This window comes from Mandrillus leucophaeus, unplaced genomic scaffold (genome assembly GCF_000951045.1).
Source record: "Mandrillus leucophaeus isolate KB7577 unplaced genomic scaffold, Mleu.le_1.0 Scaffold1088, whole genome shotgun sequence".
NCBI lineage: Eukaryota > Metazoa > Chordata > Mammalia > Primates > Cercopithecidae > Mandrillus > Mandrillus leucophaeus.
Genome location: NW_012099076.1, coordinates 203,782 through 223,883, shown reverse-complemented (window position 1 = coordinate 223,883; position 20,102 = coordinate 203,782). Strand labels below are relative to the sequence as shown.

Below are 20,102 nucleotides of genomic sequence, written 5' to 3'. Positions count from 1 at the left end.
TGTTTATCACCAAAACCATCACCCACTCTCTGTTCCAAAAAATTTCACTTCCCTTGGGGAGAGCTTTGGAGCTGCCTGCCCTTGCAGCCTGTCTCTCTCTCTGCGTAAGATCTCTGTGCTGTTGCTCCAGAGCTGGAGGCTGGGGCAGGGGCTCACCTCTCCTGGAGTGACATCCCTGCAGCCTTGGGCGGGGGAGTAGCGTGGCTTGCCTCTGTCAGCGTGGAGCTTTTGCCTCACAGGTGAACTGGGGCCAGAGTAGGTTGGGCCCTGGTGCTCCTGGACTGTTGTACTGGGCTGGAGCCTCCACTTACACATGGGTTCTGGGTGGAGGAAGGAAGCTCCAGACCTCTCAGCTGCTCTTGCCTGGAATGGAGCTTCTGTACACGGAGCTGCGGGAAGAGAAATGCTGGCAGCAAGCCTCTCCTGTGGAGATACTGCAGCCCTGACCAGGGGCCAGGGGAAGGAAGTCTGTGTTCTTGCAAACCCCCTTCCCCAAGAGGAGCTTCCATCAGGCTGATCTGCAGCAGGGCACAGGTTGTAGCACAAATGTCACCAACTCTCTCTGTCCTTACCAATATTTAATAGTGTTCATTGAATCATTGTGTCTTCATTTTCTTCACTTGCCGTTTGCCCTTAGGACAATTTCCAGAAGTGTTAATTTTTAAAATAATTTTTACCAGTTGTGGTTATTTTGCTCTCGAGAGGGTCTGTGGCCTCTTTATGCTACCATTGCAGTGGCATTCTGATTTGTAGATACATTCTACGGTGGAATGGAGATTCAACTGTAATTGTTAAGTTTTAGCTCTTCTTTTATTAGTTACAGAACATTGAACAAAGTACTTAATCTTCCTGAATCAAATCTGTAAAATAAAAAATTTTAAAGTTGAATGAAATGGTCTTTAAGTACCCCCTTCCCTTTGGATACTTGTGACTGGCAGCAAATCTTGCTGGTTCTGGGCTAAAGTTGTGGCACATTGTTTTGTGCCTGGGTTAGTCTCAGTTTTCCTTCGGACACCTCCCACACCTTTCACCTGTCCAATGCTGCAAAACCCTAACATTTGCTCCAGGTTCTTCATCTGACCTTCCAAACACAGAAAGGGATTTGAGTACCACCTTCTTAATTATTTGTGCTATTACTCTAGAATATCTGGGGAGATGCTAACCTATTCATTGCAATGGATGCCTTAGGACATTAGAGCTTAATTCTCTTAGAGAATCCTGGTGGAAAAAGATTGCAGTCTTAATTGTGTGTTCTTTTTTTTTTTTTTCGTTAGTTATCATTAGTTTATTATAAAAGAGAAATGTGGAAATTACTTACATGATGAGAGATTTCAGAACTTCAGTGGAATGGGCAGCTTCATGTTGATGCCATTTCAATAGTGACTTATTTCAGTCTACGTACTTACCAAGAATGTCACCATCTCTAAATAGGAAATAATCCTTGTCATCTAGAACGACTTCGGTGCCTCCACATTCTGGCAGAAGAACTTTATCTCCAACTTTCATGCTAACCGGTTGAATCTCTCCACCCTTTCCTTTAGAACCCGATCCAACAGCGACTACTGTTGCTTGCAATACTTTTCCTTGAGATTTTTCTGGAAGCATAATGCCTCCTTTGGTTACAGTTTCAGCAGCAGTCCTTTCAACCAATACTACTCGGTCAAAGAGTAGAAGAAATTTTCTAAACGCTTGTCCTGCCACAACTCCCTCCGCCTCAGACTCGTACTCTGCTCTAGTGTCGTTCTTAAGGTCTGATTGTGTGTTCTTAAGGTCAGTTCTCTTAACTAACAAGATCTAGTTATGCAAAGGATGCTGCTTCGCAGCCCCTGCTGCCTGAGGCTGCTTCTGGATAGCTTATTGCATTGTGCCGTGGTTTCACTGGAGAGTGAACGTCAGACTCATTCTTCCAGGGCCGTAAGTGTAAGTGACCCTAAGCTTAGCCAGAAGACTGGCATGGGTTAATTTACGTTTGACAATCTCAACCTTTAGACTCCCAGATTCTATAGGGCGGAGAGTTCCCTGTTCTTGGAACATCAGAGGTACTGAATAATGGTCTAAATTAGTGACTGAATACCTGTATCTGGATTAGGGATTACTTTGGGGGAGGGGGAAGTTTTTGTGATAAAGAGAGAGATTGGTAAAGAGAGTTGTGATTGTGAGAAGTGAAGATGTGAAAGTTGGTAGTCTGAGGAAAGATAATGCTACATTTCGTTTAAATACCACTGACGGATTCTTTTTGGATAGCAGTTGTAGCAAAGCCCAAAGCTCAGAAAGTCCTGCTGCTGCCTTGGCTTTGGACGTGTACAGTCCTTTGCTGTATTTCCAGCGCCAGAGCTCACACTGGGCCATCAAGCCAGAGCAGTCTGGCTCTTACTCAAGATTGGAATTTGAAAAAACAAAAATTACTCAGCTTTATCCAGGGAGAATTTAGATGGGCCCTTTCACCTTACTGAAGAGGAAGGTATCTGGGTTACAGTTGAGGATAAATTGTTGTTAGAGACCAGAGTCCAGTTTTTAAGCCCCCTAAGAATGGGATGTAAGGAAAAGATCTGTTGGTCCGAGGCATGGAGAGAGTTGCCGGGAGGGCCTCCACTTAGGCTTGGTTTGCATATTGAGAGATTGAGACTGGTCATGCCACACACAAGGAGGGAGGGAAAGGTTTATTCCCCTTGTAGTGAGGCTTTTAGGGAGAGTGGGGTAGGGAGCGTGGGGCAGGCTCCAAGCCCAGCCCAAGAGTGGCGAGAGAGAACTGCAGGCCGGAGGGAGGAGCCCAGCTTTCTTAGCCGGTTGTCCAGATGTGGGGCTTGAAGGTGGACAGCAGTCAATCATCCAAAAGGGGGTGAGGCTCTGACAGGATAACTGCCCAGGACTCAGCTGTGTGGTGTGAAGCAGGCTGACCACACGAGAGGGAGATGGGGTGTGGCACCTTCCGAGGAGCTGCTTTCGGGACATTCAGTCGCAGAGAAGAGGGACGTTCTGTCCCGCAGCTTCCGCTCCATGGCAGCTGTGGTTTTTCACGTTCTTGTATTTAAGAATTTATTTAATTGAAACACTTGCATCTGAGTTATTGTTTTATTTTTTAATTTATTTTTTGATTTATAGTGGAGTACGTATTTTCCTGGCACTTGTAGTAATTTAATACATGCATACAATTTGTAAAGATCAAATCAGTGTGATTGGGATATCTGTCACCTTAAATATTTGTCATTTCTTTAGGCTGGAAGCATTCAAAGTATTCTCTTCTAGCTACTTTGAACTAGTCAATAGATTGTTGTGAACCATAGTCACCCTACTGATCTCATAAATAAAACACAAGTCTTATTTCTTTGATCAGACTGTGATATCGTTGAGTTTTAATGCAAACTTCTAAAGAAGTCTTGTCAAATACTTACAGGGTTTTCTGAGAGTGCCGTCCCAATGTATTGTTCAGCTGATCCAGATTCCTGCAGGAAATTTGTCTTGCTCCTCCTTCTACGTTGTGGAAATAAACTGAGGGCTATTGCTGCTCACAGGCTCGCCAAGCTGTCTGCAGAGCTTTTGACCTGGTTCTTGGGCTAATCGGTAGTGGTACCAAAAAATGCAATATTATCTTATTCTTATTTCAAAAGAGCTAAAGAGAGATCAGACCAAAAAAAAAAATCAAAATTTTTTTTTCCTTCAGCTGCCTCTCATAGCTTGGCCTTACTTAACTGTACCACGATGCACCAAGCCGAAGTAGAACATAAGAGCCAGTGTAGCTACAAGGTCCTGGGCAGAAATGTGTATTTTCTGAGTGTGTAAGTGGCAAGTATTCTGCAAGGCAAATTTGTTATCTAAAAATACATATAAGACACAGGTTATACAATCATTGGCGAAAATGCTTAACTTTGCATAAGAAAAGCTAAATAATTATCTGTCATTCAGCACCATAATCCTCAGAAATTGTCTATATGTAAAATAAAATGAACAGTTGGCAAGCGTCAAGCTGAAGCATCGGGTGTGGGTCAGCTATCTGGTAGATTTAGTTTGTCCTACAGATCTTAAGTGTATTTTATTTCATAAAATGATTCAAATTGAACATTATTAAGAACATACTTGTATCAGGAACTCTCTTAGGGCCTTTCAAGTATAATCTCATTTGGTTATAACAGGATTTTTCTGTCACTCATATGAAAATGTTGACTTGAGAGCATTGATTTGATTAAAAATATGAATAACTGTATAATGAAGGCATATTTTAAACACGAGTCTGCTTGACCTTTGCATGTTGTATTGAACTGATTTCAATTCATCCCTAAACAGCCTTGAATGTGTGCCACTATTATTACACCCATTTTCCAGAGAAGGAAATTGCAGCTTCCAGCAGCTCAATGATTTGCCCAAGGTCGCACAGCATGCAAAAGGGAGTTGTGGAGTTCCCACCTAACTAGTTTTACTTTTAAGCCCAAATACTGAGCCCCATGCCAGCACTCTGTCAACTTCCAGGTGCACCTGACACCTCTATCTGATTCTGACGATTGTTCCATGAGGTGTGGGTCCTGGTAAAGCAAATATTAAACACAGAGTGGTCAGAGGCTGGTTAGAAGACCACAAGGTCCACAGCTCTCGAGAAACGGAGCTGGGATGGACATTGGTTCTCCACACCAGGGGTGCCCTGGCCCATGCTGCCTGCCCTGGCCCGTGCTGCCTCCCCTGGCCCGTGCTGCCTCCCCTGACCCATGCTGCCTCCCCTCGCCCATGCTCCCTCCCCTGACCCATGCTCTCTCCCCTGGCCCATGCTGCCTCCCCTGACCCATGCTGCCTCCCCTGGCCCATGCTGCCTCCTCTGGCCCATGCTGCCTCCCCTGGCCCATGCTGCCTCCTCTGGCCCATGCTGCCTCCCCTGGCCCATGCTGCCTCCTCTGGCCCATGCTCTCTCCCCTTACCCATGCTGCCTCCCCTGACCCATGCTGCCTCCCCTGGCCCATGCTGCCTCCCTTAGCCCACGCTGCCTCCCCTGACCCATGCTGCCTCCTCTGGCCCATGCTGCCTCCCCTGGCCCATGCTCCCTCCCCTGGCCCATGCTGCCTCCCCTGACCCATGCTGCCTCCTGTGGCCCATGCTGCCTCCCCTGGCCCATGCTGCCTCCTCTAACCCATGCTGCCTCTCATTTGATGGGTCATGTTATTTTTCAGGTCTAACTTTGTGCTTCCACACTGCAGTGATGAATTTGAGAAACAAATGATTTCGCTATGTTGACTTGCCTTGAGCATTCAGTTGAATCTCATTGTAGTTTCTGCGTTTATTTAGAGAAAAATTAAGTCTGCTGGGCTCAGTGGCTCACGCCTGTAATCCAGCCCTTTGGGAGGCTGAGGCGGGTGGATCACCCGAGGTCAGGAGTTCAAGACTAGCCTGGCCAACATGGTGAAACCCCATCTCTACTAAAAATACAAAACATTAGCGGGTGTGGTGGTGGACGCCTGTAATACCAGCTACTCGGGAGGCTGAGACAGGAGAATCACTTGAACCCTGGAGGTGGAGGTTGCAGTGAGCTCAGATCATGCCGCTGCACTCTAGCCTAGGCAACAAGAATGAAACTCTTTCTCAAAAAAAAAAGAAAAATTAAGTCATGGAAATAGGCATTCCTAGTGGAAACTACTTTGCTTTCTGATATGTTGAGCTTCTGTGACCTATAGTGAAGTGGCCCAGGTTCAGCTTCCAGTAAGGAGCACACCACTGGCCAGGAGGGAAGTACAGAAAGTCTCTCGGGACCTTCAGCTCCGTCATCCCTGGTGCTGTGCTCTTCGGGCTTGGCTTGTACGAAGTGTTTAGTCTGATGAGATCAGAGAGCATATCGGATCCCTTCCTCCAACCTTCGTTTGACTTGTTAGCACTGACAGTTTACCTAACCCCACTAAACCCTAGGATCACCACCTACACGACCAGGTTGTGTGGAAGATTAAAGGACAAGATGCAGGCAAACCTCACAGTATCCACATGGTGCACAGTAAACGCTCACTGGGGTTTGCTGTAATTACCTGTGGCAATATTGGCTTCATAATTCATCAGCTCAAAATAAAAAGATGGCTCTTGTCTCACATTCTTTCCTGTTTCTATTGGTGTTTTGCTGCAATGCATACGGTGTAGTTGAGTTTTAGTCAAGATGAGTTTTAAATGATATTTACTCTTAACTATTTTTAAATCAGTGGGTTTCTACACTTTAGGTATCAGACTTGGTGATAATTCTGAATTATGACCGTGCTGTGGAAGCTTTTGCGAAAGGCGGAAATCTAACCCTTGGAGGGAACTTGACTGTGGCGGTCGGGCCCTTGGGAAGGTGAGTTCTTTAAATAGATGTTAGACAGTAAAGGTTTAACAACTGCATGTTTTATTTTGCATTAATAGGAAACTTGAATTAAAATGAACAGATTTATACATCTCCAGATTTATACATGCCCAGAAGATTCAAGGTCATCACAAATAGGAAATTCACAAAACACAGCCAGTGAGATAAGCTAGAAAATCTGAAACCAGAACACACAAGAAATAATGAAATGTTTTAGAACCATAGGCCATTGTATCTGTCAGGCTTGAACATAAAATCCACCTTCAGCTTTGAGAGAGCCAAAGGCAAGTCAGATTTTATGATAAAGTTCAGCTTCCATTAGGAAAGAAAGAGTTTTTTTCAAAGTAAATCATAAAAATTGGATATGGATGTGTTTTTTTGAGCCGTGTTTACGGTACTTAAAGTGTATTTTTCTTCTCTATTAATGAAATGCTAGTCTTGGATTAATTGTGCAATGTAGAAATATTTTATACCCACACTATTTATAGAAATTACACAGTAAAATCATCTAAAAATGTTCTTGGTTCCATGAAAATACTCAATGCAAAAAGAATCCAAATTATTTAGCACTCTTGAGATGTATTTCCCAGTTTTAAGAGAGGACGATCCAGTTGGAAAATATCAGACTTACAAATTTTTAAAATATATTTACACATTCTGCACTGTACTTTTTGCAACACAATTCTATATTATCACAGCCTTCTGTAATAACTTCATGTATGTTCTTCCCCCTGGCCTGTTTTTCCTCTAGGCCACATTAAAACATCTAATTTAGGCCTACAGTAAGTAAAACATAGAAACAGCTGAAGAAGGTACAGAACAAGATAATTCATTTGAGCTGGAAGAAGAGTGCTATTTAAATAGTTATCTTCGGGCTTAGAGCTGCTCACAGCTTTGTGACGCAAAATCTTGTGCTTTGCAGGAACTTGGAAGGCAACGTGGCCCTGAGAAGCTCGGCCGCCGTCTTCACGTACTGCAAGTCGAGGGGACTCTTCGCAGGCGTGTCTTTAGAAGGCAGCTGTTTGATTGAAAGGAAAGAAACTAATAGAAAGTCAGTTCAAGTTAAAGTGATTTTAATTGAAAGTGTGATGAGAAAATAATACTTAAAGAGTTGATATAATTTGCAGAGTACATTTATATATCCTTTTTACAACATGTGGTTTTAAGTGTGTCTCTTACGTTTAAAAATTAAATATATAAATAATATATGCTCATGGAAAATGCAGAAGACACACAAAAAATAAAAGAAAAAACATTCGGGGCCGGGTGCGGTGGCTCAAGCCTGTAATCCCAGCACTTTGGGAGGCCGAGACGGGCGAATCACGAGGTCAGGAGATCGAGACCATCCTGGCTAACACGGTGAAACCCCGTCTCTACTAAAAATACAAAAAACTAGCCGGGCGAGGTGGCGGGCGCCTGTAGTCCCAGCTACTCGGGAGGCTGAGGCCGGAGAATGGCGTGAACCCGGGAGGCGGAGCTTGCAGTGAGCTGAGATCCGGCCACTGCACTCCAGCCTGGGCGACAGAGCGAGACTCCGTCTCAAAAACAAAAAAAAAATAAAAAAAATAAAAGAAAAAACATTCGATCCCTTTGAAAGACTAACACAATTCACATTTTGCTTTACTGCCTTCCAACATTTTCCTAAGCGTGATTTTTTTTGTCTTACCGTATATGATGGTAATCACCGTATATATTCAACTGTAAATACTGTTTTTCCACTTCGCATTTTAAGATAGCTGGAAACCATCGTTCTCAGCAAACTGTCACAAGGACAGAAAACCAGACACCACATGCTCTCACTCATAAGGGAGAATTGAACAATGAGAACACTTGGACACAGGGCAGGGAACATCACATACCGGGGCCTGTCGGGGGTGGTGGGGACTGGGGGAGGGACAGCATTAGGAGAAATACCTAATGTAGATGACGAGTTGGTGGGTGCAGCAAACCAACATGGCACTCGTGTACCTACGCAACAAACCTGCACATTGTGTACATGTACCCCAGAACTTAAAGTATAAAAAAAAAAAGGAAACGTAAGCGTAAGGTAGTAATACCTTAGTTGGATGCACCGATTTCAGTGATTTTCAGATGTTTGTGGAAGGCACACCAGTTACAACTCATGGGTCAGTCGGTGTTCCTTGTTGTGAGGTTTCCTGTTCTATACTCCACCTTTGTCTTTTCTCTATGTCAAATAGAGAACAATTTAAAATACAGAAATACAGTTTGATTGAAAAAAAAAAAAAAAAGAATCTGGAGGTACCCTAAGAGGTAAAGGGAAGTTTCTACTTTAAATTGCATCTGGCTAATTTTTCCTAAAATGCAAATTAAGTGGCTCTAAATTGCCACTAAAATATGTGTGAAGGCCCAGAAAGAGATAAAGAGCTAAGACTGACAGCTGGACTTCTTCCAGAACCTGCAGAAGTTCCACTAATTGCCAGCCTGATGAGGCTGGCCCCGCTGGCATTGGCCGTTAACATTCGCCACGCGTGGCAGACAGACCCGCCACTGTCCGAGACAAAGCACCCAGTGTTTACCCCACTGACTCACTCAGGAATCCAACAGCACTATTTGATAAAGCTAAATATAAACCACAAGAGGTAGAAAATAGGAGGGATGGGGAAAAATAAGGTTTGCAGAACTATTCATCTTATAAAATCAAAAGTGATGTGTTAACTCCTGGTTTTATTAATTTGAGAAAAGTTAACAAAAGAATGCTTTTAGAAACTTCTGGTTTGAGGCTGTTGGCAGGCCTTCCCACTAAAGTTCAACTAAACCCTGGATAAACTAAAACAAATATGTTGCTTAATGAATGACAGGGCCTCCAAGCATGTAAGGTAAATGTTTATTTAATCTTGATAAAAATAAATATTTTAAGGAAATTACAAAGCCATGGTTATAGGCACCTTTTTAAAAGAAACTTAAAAAGTAAAAACCTATAAAAATGTATGTGCTTGTGTGTATATTTATATGTGTTTATATATGAATATGTGTGTATGTATATATGTGCAAGTATAAGTCTTTCTATGATAATATGGATGTGCTTTTTATGTTAACAAAGAAAGGATACATATAAGGATATTTACGGTAGTTGCCTGTAGAGGTAAACTTGGTGTACATTTAAGACTTGAACATGGGATATTGCTTAAAGTTAATATTTAAAAAGTAGTGTATATGAAGTGCTATATATGAATGATTATATATACACACCGTGTGTGCACACATGCTGTGTTTAGAAAAGATTTGTGTATATTGAAATGTTTTTAATTTTATATTTCCTATTAGATTTTATTGTCAAGATATCCGAGCTTATGACATTTTATTTGGAGATACACCACGGCCTGCTCAAGCTGAAGATCTTTATGAAATTCTTGATTCCTTTACCGAAAAGTATGAAAATGAAGGACAACGAATCAATGCAAGAAAAGCAGCAAGGGAGCAGAGGAAGTCTTCTGTACGGTTTGGTTTTATGTTTCACTCAGTATTCTCAGAAAATCTCTTTCTGTAGAACATTCTGTCCTGATACCAGGTTCCCAAGAACCTACTAAGCCTCCTTCGTAGTTTCACTGACTTCACATTCTTGTGAAAAGGTCATGCTACCTTGACATTTCCTCTATACAAATTTCAGGGAAAGACGTCATTTGTCTTTTGTGGTTGCATTTCTCCAAGGATGGAACTTGGTTGTATCAATAATACAGATAATGTTTGGGAGGCCGAGGCAGGCCAATCACTTGAGATCAGGAGTGTGAGACCAGCCTGGCCAACATGGTGAAACCCTCTCGCTATCATGAAAATAGAAACAGTAGCTGGGCATGGTGGCGTGTGCCCATAATCTCAGCTACTAGGAGGCTGAAGCAGAAGGATCACTTGAGCCCGTGAGGTTGCACTGAGCCAAGATCATGCCATGCCGTTGCACTCAGCCTAGGCAACAGAGCAAGACCTTGTCTCAGTAATAACAATGACATGAATAATAGTTGCAGATCCTGGCGCCTTGGTACGTTTAGGCCCTGGGGCACCAAGGAGTTCGTGTGCCTTGTTCATGGGGCTCCATAGCCCTTTCAGAGTTGGTTTGATGCCTGTTTCATGGAGTAAAAACTGAAGCCTAGAGTTTGTCTGCCACTGCCTCTGCCAGTCGCTTGCTAAGCCAATTACTACAATTACCATCCCTGCAACTCGCAGCTCCCTAAGACCTTGCACAGATGGTCAGAGGTGCCTGGGGGACGTTGGCTTCCAGGCATGAGAGGAGCACACCCGGTCCACATCTGAGTCTTGTCGTCCAGTTCAATTACACAGAGTCCAGAGGGATGCATATGAGCTTTGAGAGTGCCTCATTACTAAGCACATATAATAAAAGTTTGCTAAATAAACTCATTAGAAAAGAGTTATGTGTGCCTAAGTAAAAACAAGATTTAAAATTACGTGTATTTATTTTTTTGTTTCTCCCAGGCTAAAGAATTACCTCCAAAGCCACTGTCGAGACCACAGCAGTCACCTGCACCAGTCCAGCTGAACTCTGGCTCTCAAAGTAAATATTTTTGTTGCAATTAAAATGCAATTGTAATTAAGTAATTATTAAATGTTATTGTTAAGAAATCAAGATACATTGTTAAACTTTAGAGTTAAATAGAAGAACTAACGTATTTAAGAGAGTAAAATCAGTGCTCAGCCTCTTCTAAATACATGAGACAAATTGTCGTTGCTATAATTTATTAAAACTTCTGTTTCTATTCATAAGATACTTTCTTAAATCTACAAAGATATTTATCTTTAAAGATTTTCTCATTTATTTTCTTTGCCATTTCTTTCAGAAACCGTTATCCTGATTTGAAATGACAACAAAACAAGCCTGTTTTTTTCTTATATACTCACACATTTGTAATTCTGAATATCGGTTTCGACATAATGTTCTTTGGAGCTCAGGATTTCGTAAGATGGTTTTTAAACTAGATGACATTTATAAAGCACCAGGTTTTGGTCTTTATCTTTTTTTCTATCATTCATTTTGTGAATCACTCTCGTGTGTCTGTTTTTTGTATATGGAGGTCACCAGTGAATAGGAGGATGTTGAAGTAGGGACTTGGAGGTGATGGTTGACTGTTATACAAGTCATTGTGCGGTGGCTTTGGGTGCACAGAGGTGACGTGAACGTAGATCTGGCCTTTAGAGAACTTTCAGAAGAGGAGGAGAGAGATTACATGTAGAAACGTAACTGCTATTAGTAGGAGACGGCATGTGCTGAGTTTTGCGGGGAGTAAATAGTAAAGCTCGGGGAGTAAATAGTAAAGCTCGGGGGGTAAATAGTGAAGCTCGGGGAGTAAATAGTGAAGCTCGGGGAGTAAATGGGAGTAGATAGTGAAGCTCGGGGAGTAAATAGTGAAGCTCGGGGAGTAAATAGTGAAGCTCGGGGAGTAGATAGTGAAGCTCGGGGAGTAAATAGTGAAGAAGCTCGGGGGGTAAATAGTGAAGCTCGGGGGGTAAATAGTGAAGCTCGTCGGGGAGTGGATAGTGAAGCTCGGGGGGTAAATAGTGAAGCTCGGGGAGTAGATAGTGAAGCTCGGGGAGTAGATAGTAAAGCTCGGGGAGTAAATAATAAAGCTCAGGGGGTAAATAGTAAAGCTCTGCGCAGGCAGGAGGCTCGTCCTCGGCTGCTCCTTAGTTTTCTGTGTTCGTCTCCCCAGCTTTGAGCCCAAGTCCCTCATGTGATTTTTGGCTGTGCCTTTGTCTGGTCTAGATGTGGCCCTCCCAGGAAGATGCTCAGGAGCCAGGCCTGTTCCTCATGTCCCACCTGCCCCTGCCCCTGCGTTGTCCCCTGTTCTTTTGGGATTCGGGTGGTCGGCCCACTGCTGATTCATGTTCACTTGATTGATTTATTGAAACTCGTGTTTGCAGCGACTAATGAGATGTGAGCACTGAATTTATTTTTATTTTAGATCTCAGTGATTAGATAAAATTTGACCCATATGTATGTTTTAAAATATGTAAAATGTCCTCACTGAGAATGGATACCTGCACATGCATGTATAAAATCCTCTCACTTATAAAAATCCTCTTAGTATCAAGTCCTTATCAGTGTGGATTTAAAAATGACTGTGGACCTTAACGCAAAAAATGCCTTTCAGTTAACGATTGAAAAGCTCCGAAGGCTGTTTCTGCCGTAGAACCCCCTTCAGCGATTGCCTGTGCCGGCTTCTGGGTGTTTCCCACCGTGACCTCGTGTGTTCCCCGAACCCTTTCCTGGGGAGACGAGCGGTGCCCTCCCCGTTTTGCAGTCACAGCTGTGTCCCTGCCGGTGTACAAGTTAGCCTGGCCACGTTTCTGCAGCCTCAGCCTCACTCGACAAACCTTCTCGGCTTCATCCTTTGCGGCTACGCCCTACAGGTTTTCCGTGCAATACCATCGTTTCTCATGTGCTGTATCTCTCAAGTTTTGAACATCAGTTTTTAATTCAGTAAACTAAAAATTTAAAACTGGTGTCTACTTTTAACCTTTTATGTTAAACCTGACCTTTTCTTAAGTTCTTTATTTAAAAACTAAGTATTTTCAATTTATTTACATATCCTTACATGTATATACACACACACACAATTTTATATAAACGCACATATGTTCATATGGACGGTCAGTGAAGGCAGTATTTTTTTCTTTTCCTTTGTTGTGTTGCTTCCTTTTTTCCATTTCACCTGTATTTTAACTTACAAGATACCCTCCTCTACCCTGATTTCAGGAAAACCAGGTTCACAACATAAATTATGAACTTCCGCATTTTTTTCCTCCATTCTTGTGTAGTCCTACACATGACATGTATAAACATATACATAAACATGGCCAGAATAGTTTTATTTTGTCTCATAAAAATGCTATCATCTTATACGTGCTTTACTGTATCTTCTTGATTTATTTATTTGTTATTTGTTGGTTTGTTTTGCTCAACAACTCCACATTCAAATCCCTAAGTCAACTGGTATAGTTGTAATTAATTATTTAATGTTCCATGGCACAAATGTGTATAGTTTACTCAGTCACTCTCCTATTGATGGATATTAACTTTATTTCAGATTTTTTCCATGCCAAACAGTGCCACAATTGATAGACTTCTAAATTAATATTTATATATACTGGCACTTTTATGTTTTTGAGATAGTTACCATGAGTGGACATAATTGGTCAAATAATATATTTTTAAAGTTTTAACAGATTTAGCAGATTACTTTTCAAAAGTTTTTACTACTTAGAGTCTCATCAATCATTCCCCACCATAACATTCACCTGCATATGCGTTCCCCACCACAGGCATTCCCCACCATGTGTACCACCCACCATGCGCAATCCTAACCATACATACTCCCCACCATGTATACATACTCCCCCATAACCTTCCCACCATGATAGTCCCCAGTATAGTTGCTTCCCACCGTAGGCATTTCCTACCATGCACATTTCCCACTAGACTCCACCATATGCATTCCCCAACATGTGTCCCACCCACCATGTGCATTTTTCACCATGGTTACTATCCACCATATGCATTCTCCACTGTATACATTCTCCACCAGGTATACTGCCCGCCATACTCTCTACCGTGTATACCACTCACCATGTGCAATCCTAACCATATGTCCTCCCCAGTATCTGTACTCCCCCGTAACCTTCCCACCAAGTCCCCATTATATAGGCTTCCCACCATAGACATTCCCACTATGCACATTCCCCACTGTACACATTCTCCACCATTTTCATTCCCCACTGTGTGCATTTTCAACTATTACATCCATTATGACATTCTTCAGCTATATCTTCCTCACCACTATTAGTGCAGAAGCATCTAGAAGATTTTGCCAGTCAAGGCTTATCACATCTCCTTGTTAATTGGATTGTGTTTATTCCCATTAGTGAATGTACACATCTCTTCATATAAATTGCTGGTGCTTTGGATTTAATCTTATCTGAAAAGTCTCTTTATCTCATTGGTCTGTTTTTCCTATTGGGATATTTGTTGCTTTCTCAATTTATGGAAATGTTATCTCTATTACAGGTTTTGTTGGTAATTTGGGTTGCAGCATATTTCTACATTTATCATTTTTCTTTTGATCTTGTTTTCTGTAATTTTACTATATGAAAGTTTTAAATTTTATCTAAAAATATGTCTTTCATTTAGTTTTTATAGATTTGGATACTTTGGTTATGGTTAAGGTCTTCCCACCTCTTATACAAGAGTGTATTCATAGTCTCCTAGATTTTCTTGTGATTTTTTTTGTCTTTGCATTTACTGGACACTTAGTCTTCATATAATTTGAGATCATTTTCCCAATTTTCCCCTCCTCCCAAATATGCAATTCTAATTGAAATAGTATTATGTACTTGCATCCATTCTATAATTTTTTGATGCTAATTACATGTTACATGTACATTGATTAATTTGAGATATAATAATTTTACCATTTCATGCTTTCTATTTGTTGAGATTTTATTTATGTCTTTCAATAAGATTTCGTCGTTTCTGTGCCTTTTGTGTTAAATTTGTTCCCAAGTACTTTGCGATTTTGATTTGCTATGGCGAATGAAATGCTCTTTTCTATTTCTACTTAAGTACCGATTTTCACAGTTAAGGAAACTTAATTTGCTTATATTTTGTTTGTCTTATATCTGGTCACTTGCCCAAAAATATTTCTAATCCATTTTTAAAATAGATTCTCATGGGATATTTGTATCCTTTTCCCCATCCCACCAATGTTTATTTCTAAATTCTTACTTTCACAAATTTCTTAGGCCAATGACCTTCAAACTGGTGTGTGCCTGTCTTTAGGAGTACGCGGAGACTGCGAAAGCGGGTGTGGGCACAGGTCACTTAAGACACACCATCTCCAGATCTCCAGCTCCTGGATAAGTTCTTTTTAAAGCTGAACGCGATGTGCAGGGTGTGCTCTTCATCTTCTACACTGTTAGAATCAGGTTTTCTACATTGGAATAAGAAAAGCAACCCCCCAGACCATCTGCCTTTCACTGTTTGTCTTCTATACTGTTAGAATCAGTTTTTCTACAGTCGAAGAAGAAAAGCAAACCCCCAGACCATCCTGCCTCTTTCTACACTATGTTGCCCCCAGAGCGTCAGAACAGGAATCCAATGTGAAATGTGGATGCAGTTAGTGAATGGCTCTTGTGCACAGTAAATCCTTCCATGAGTCAGTGATTTCTGTTTCTTCTCCTTCAACGCAATTGAAGAAGGACCTAGTAGAATTGTCATCTGAATTTAATGAGAATAGTGTGTGTACTTCTGTGTCATACAGATATCAGGTATTTATCATCTACCTTATACTTCATTTATCTTCTGGCTTTATTCAGGCACACCTTCTGATTTAAGGCACAATCAAATGATGATGATCCTATCAATTTAGTGGATTTAAAATATTTTCTCAGCAAGGGCAGGATTTGGCAATTTTGTGTGTTTTATATAATATGTACTAATAAGTTCTCAAAATCACCATTCTCCTCTTTTTTGGCAGGTAACAGAAATGAATATAAGCTCTATCCTGGACTTTCCAGCTATCACGAGAGAGTTGGTAAATCAATAAATCTATATGTTATAAATTATTCATATTCGTTTTGTGATCACAAACTTCCTAATTAATCTGATAGGTTATGAAAATCTCTGGGAAGTCTTCAACCCTTTTCTTTAATTTATAGAATATTCACATTATTTTGAGAAGTACTTCATTTAGGGCGCGGTGGCTCAAGCCTGTAATCCCAGCACTTTGGGAGGCCGAGACGGGCGGATCACGAGGTCAGGATATTGAGACCATCCTGGCTAACATGGTGAAACTCCGTCTCTACTAAAAAAAAAAAAATACAAAAAACTAGCCGGGCGAGGTGGCGGGTGCCTGTAGTCCCAGCTACTCGGGAGGCTGAGGCAGGAGAATGGCGTGGACCCGGGAGGCGGAGCTTGCAGTGAGCTGAGATCCGGCCACTGCACTCCAGCCTGGGCGACAGAGCGAGACTCCGTCTAAAAAAAAAAAAAAAGAAAAAGAAAAGAAAATGCTATGCTTTTGTTGTCTTACTTGCCTTTAACATAATGAGGGTGACAGGAAGCTGATGGTCAGTGTTGTCTGTGTAGGGTCAGTGTTACCTGTGTAGGGTCAGTGTCGTCTGTGTAGGGTCAGTGTCGTCTGTGTAGGGTCAGCGTCGTCTGTGTAGGGTCAGCGTCGCCCGTGTAGGGTCAGTGTCGTCTGTGTAGGGTCAGCGTCGTCTGTGTAGGCTCAGTGTCACCCGTGTAGGGTCAGCGTCGCTCGTGTAGGGTCAGTGTCGCCTGTGTAGGGTCAGCGTCGTCTGTGTAGGGTCAGCGTCACCTGTGTAGGGTCAGTGTCATTTGTGTAGGGTCAGTCGTCTGTGTAGGGTCAGTGTTGTCTGTGTAGGGTCAGTGTCATTTGTGTAGGGTCAGTGTCGTCTGTGTAGGGTCAGCGTCGTCTGTGTTGGGTCAGTGTTGTCTGTGTAGCGTCAGCGTCATCTGTGTAGTGTCAGTGTCACCTGTGTAGGGTCAGAGTCGTCTGTGTAGGGTCAGCGTCGTCTGTGTAGGGTCAGTGTTGTCTGTGTAGGGTCAGTGTTGTCTGTGTCGGGAGCGTGTGCTGGGGACAGCGCTGCTGAGCCCCGGAGGAGCACGTGATCTCCTTAACACTTGCTGTCCGGAAGCTTTTGAATTTACAATGGAGATAAAATGCCAAAGTTTGCTAATTCTGAATTACGATTTGATCCTTATTCTATTTTCTCTGTGTTTTAGCACCATAAATTTTATAGTTCTGAGAATTTTATTTTTCACGTTCAAATGTTTTGTTATTATTGGGAGCTGCTTTATAAAACTTGTTAAGATCTACCGTAGTGAAAATGGTCCTTCAACCTGTCTTAAATACTCTTCAGAGGTTCCCTGGAAAGAATTGAGCAAATGTGAGTGGGACACAAATTGAGGGCAAAGTGAAACAATCATAAAATAGCCTGTTTATTTTTTCACATTGAATACTTTCGTCACTGGAGTCACAAAGCCGTATGCTGCTGGATATATAACTGTCGGAGAATTAAACATTTCATGTAAATAAAATTTCAAAAACTTAGGTACTCAAGCATATTTTAAAAATTTATATCATGCAGATAAAAATATGTCGAAAAGGTCTCTTAAGCAGCATCCCCTGAAGCGAGGTTAGCGTGTTCCTGACGGGTTTAGGGTTGGTGACCTTTCTCTTCACCCTGGTCTCTCCTCCTGGGAGCCTGCTCCGGTGTTTTTCCCAGCTGGTTCTCCTGTGGGGGTTGAGCGTCTGCTCCTGGAGTCTGTACGGAGAGCAGGTGTGATGGTCTGGCTCACCTGCAGAAGATGCCGTGGTCTTAGGTGTGCAGAGAAAGCTCTGAGAGGTTTAAAAATGTGTTTCACGCTTTGTGGTTCACACCCATGTTACAGGCCACGTTAAAGAGACATGAAAAGTTTGGCCTTTGGATACAGGTCCTTTAGAAGCAAAAGTGATTAAGGTGTAAATGTTGACACCAAGACAGCGTAAACACCTCAATTTTTATCTTACACAGCCTCTTACTTTTAAAGACTCAAGATTAGATTTACACTTAGGTGTCTAGTTGGTAAAGCACTCCTGAACTTGACAAGGTCAGCCGACTGGCTGCACTTGCCTGGGAAGGGAGGGGTCCCTACAGAGAGACGGAGCTGAGGGAAGCTGGCTGAAAGAGAGCTGAGGCCACGGATCCCGCAAAGAATGCCGTGGTAATGTGACGCTGGGAACTAGAGTTCCTTTCTCTATTAGAAACTTCCTATAACTGGCACCAAGGAAAAATGTTTCATGATAAGAAACTAAACTCTTAAGTGTGCTGTGGCGACAGGGGTTCCAATTTGAACCCCCGTACTTTCACTTACCACCTGTGGGACCCAAAGGTAACTTCACTTGCCATGGCTGGTTTCTCGGCTGCTTCTGTGTTTGTATTTGAGGACAGGGCAAGGTAAATTGTAACTCAGTTACGACTGAGATAATATTCCTTTAGCCCATTCTCCAAAGAGGTTCTTAAAGAGAAAAAATAAAAGGGAAGACTTATAGTCCACTTTTTAAATAAAACTTACTTTACGTTACTGTATTTTTTTAAAAGCAGCTGTGAAGGCATTAACCTCTTACCAAGGATTTCCTCATGTTTTCTTACCATCACTGCAGAGAAAAGTCACAGTTACATGGCCCCAGGGCCCGAGCCTTAAATTGAAAACCTGATGAAGCAGGACACTCAGTCCTCCACGTGCGAGCTCCTGAGTCTGTCTCAGCCCCACAGAGGGGCTGTCAGGCGTGATGATCCGCTTCATCACCTGTACTTTCCTCCCACCATCTTTTGGCTTCGCCCTTTGGAAGGTCCAGCTGCGTAGTTCTTGGGCCTCTCAGGGAGACAAGACTTGGAAATGCACAGTCCAATTTTCTGATCTTCCCTCTAGGGACTCTGGAAGGAATCGTTTCATAACCAAAAGCCTGGACCCTCCAACGTCAGCATTCTTCCCCTTCCTCTTACCCATCCCATAGTTGTCCGGGGTGGGGTTTCTCCACCGGGGCGGTACATGCAATTTAGGCGGGATAACACTTTGTTGTAGGGGCTGTCTTCTGCCTCATAGGGCTCTTGGCAGAGGCTGTGTTCCCCTAGTCGTGACCTTCCCAAGGCTGTGATTTTTCTCCTGAAACAGGTCAGGCCAGGGGTGCTTGCTGCAAGGAGGCTACCTTATGCAGGCTTCGTGAGAAAGTGGACTGGAAGTGAAACAGGGACATCCACAGACCAGCCTTTCTAATCCTGGGCCTCAGGGCAGCTGCCAATCACCAGTGCTGACTGGAATCTAATTCTGCTTCTTGTTTGGGAAACATAACCCCTACCAGAACTAAACTGGAACATTGTGAAGGAAATGGCCAGTTCCCTCAAAGATCCTTCCGGTTTTATAAGCACTTGAGTATGAAGCTTAAAGGCATATGTTGTGCAGAAGGAAAGGCCCCTGTGAACGCCCAGCTTTTCAGTAACTCAGTGCGGTTTGCTTCCTGGTAACCAGGAAGGTTTGTCTTCGTGGAAGGAATCATTACTTGGCTCACCTTTTTTTAGTGAACTCATTTGTGGGCATTAAACTTCTCCTTGTTAAAATTATTTCTAATATTTACATTAAAGAGAAACTTTAAGTGATTTGGAGTTTAAAAAAAAAAAAAACTAACAGGGCACAGCACTAACTGGCTTGTGAACTGTTATCTCAGAAAGCAGGTAGGCTCCTGGATCTGCTGGCCTCACTCCTGTGATTTTCATGTGGATGGAGTTTCTCCAACAACTGCTCAACTCCTGACGCTCCTGTACTCCTCCTCAGGAGGCAGAGGCATTTACGGTGAATTGGGTGAGGAACTGGGTGAGGAATTCAGCACAAGGAACAGTCAACACACATCTTAGCCTCAGTAAAGGAAAAATGTGAGATCCCGGCCCCTTCAGACCTTCAGTGGTGGCCTTGCCTTCAGCTGCACCTGGAAACCACCCATGTTGCTCCTCTACCCTCCTCTCCTACTCTGCTTTCTCCTCATTTCATTTGGAATCTGCACTTCAGAGAAAATTAGACAACACCGGAATGTGAGGGCAGGGACCAAACCAGGTCTGTGATCTCTCCTTCTTTCTCTTTCTTAGTTCATAATATATTTATTTCTCTAATTATTCATCATAAAATATATTCCTGAAACTGCTTAGAACCAATTCAGTTATCAGGGATTACCCGGAACCACTTAGAACCAATTCAGTTATCAGGGATTACCCGGAACCA

General features: G+C 42.5%; 2 protein-coding genes across 3 annotated transcripts in view; one reads left to right on the top strand and one right to left on the bottom strand.

Annotated features, from left to right (window-relative positions):
* SH3YL1 (SH3 and SYLF domain containing 1) overlaps positions 1 to 20,102 on the top strand; it is a 46,479-nt gene that overhangs the window by 23,014 nt on the left and 3,363 nt on the right. For both annotated transcript variants that reach the window (XR_001006824.1, XM_011987403.1), the window contains exons 6-10: positions 6,183 to 6,295; positions 7,227 to 7,355; positions 9,590 to 9,758; positions 10,751 to 10,829; positions 15,805 to 15,861. Coding sequence is in view for 1 of the 2 variants with exons in the window: in XM_011987403.1 (XP_011842793.1) it covers positions 6,183 to 6,295; positions 7,227 to 7,355; positions 9,590 to 9,758; positions 10,751 to 10,829; positions 15,805 to 15,861 (547 nt within the window). In the remaining variant the exon portion in view is untranslated. The remainder of the gene's footprint in view (positions 1 to 6,182; positions 6,296 to 7,226; positions 7,356 to 9,589; positions 9,759 to 10,750; positions 10,830 to 15,804; positions 15,862 to 20,102) is intronic.
* LOC105544830 lies at positions 1,390 to 2,999 on the bottom strand. Its single transcript, XM_011987455.1, has 3 exons — positions 2,927 to 2,999; positions 2,221 to 2,369; positions 1,390 to 1,794 (listed from the first exon to the last, which is right to left on the bottom strand). The coding sequence occupies exons 1-3, from the start codon at positions 2,997 to 2,999 to the stop codon at positions 1,390 to 1,392; spliced, it is 627 nt and encodes a 208-aa protein (XP_011842845.1).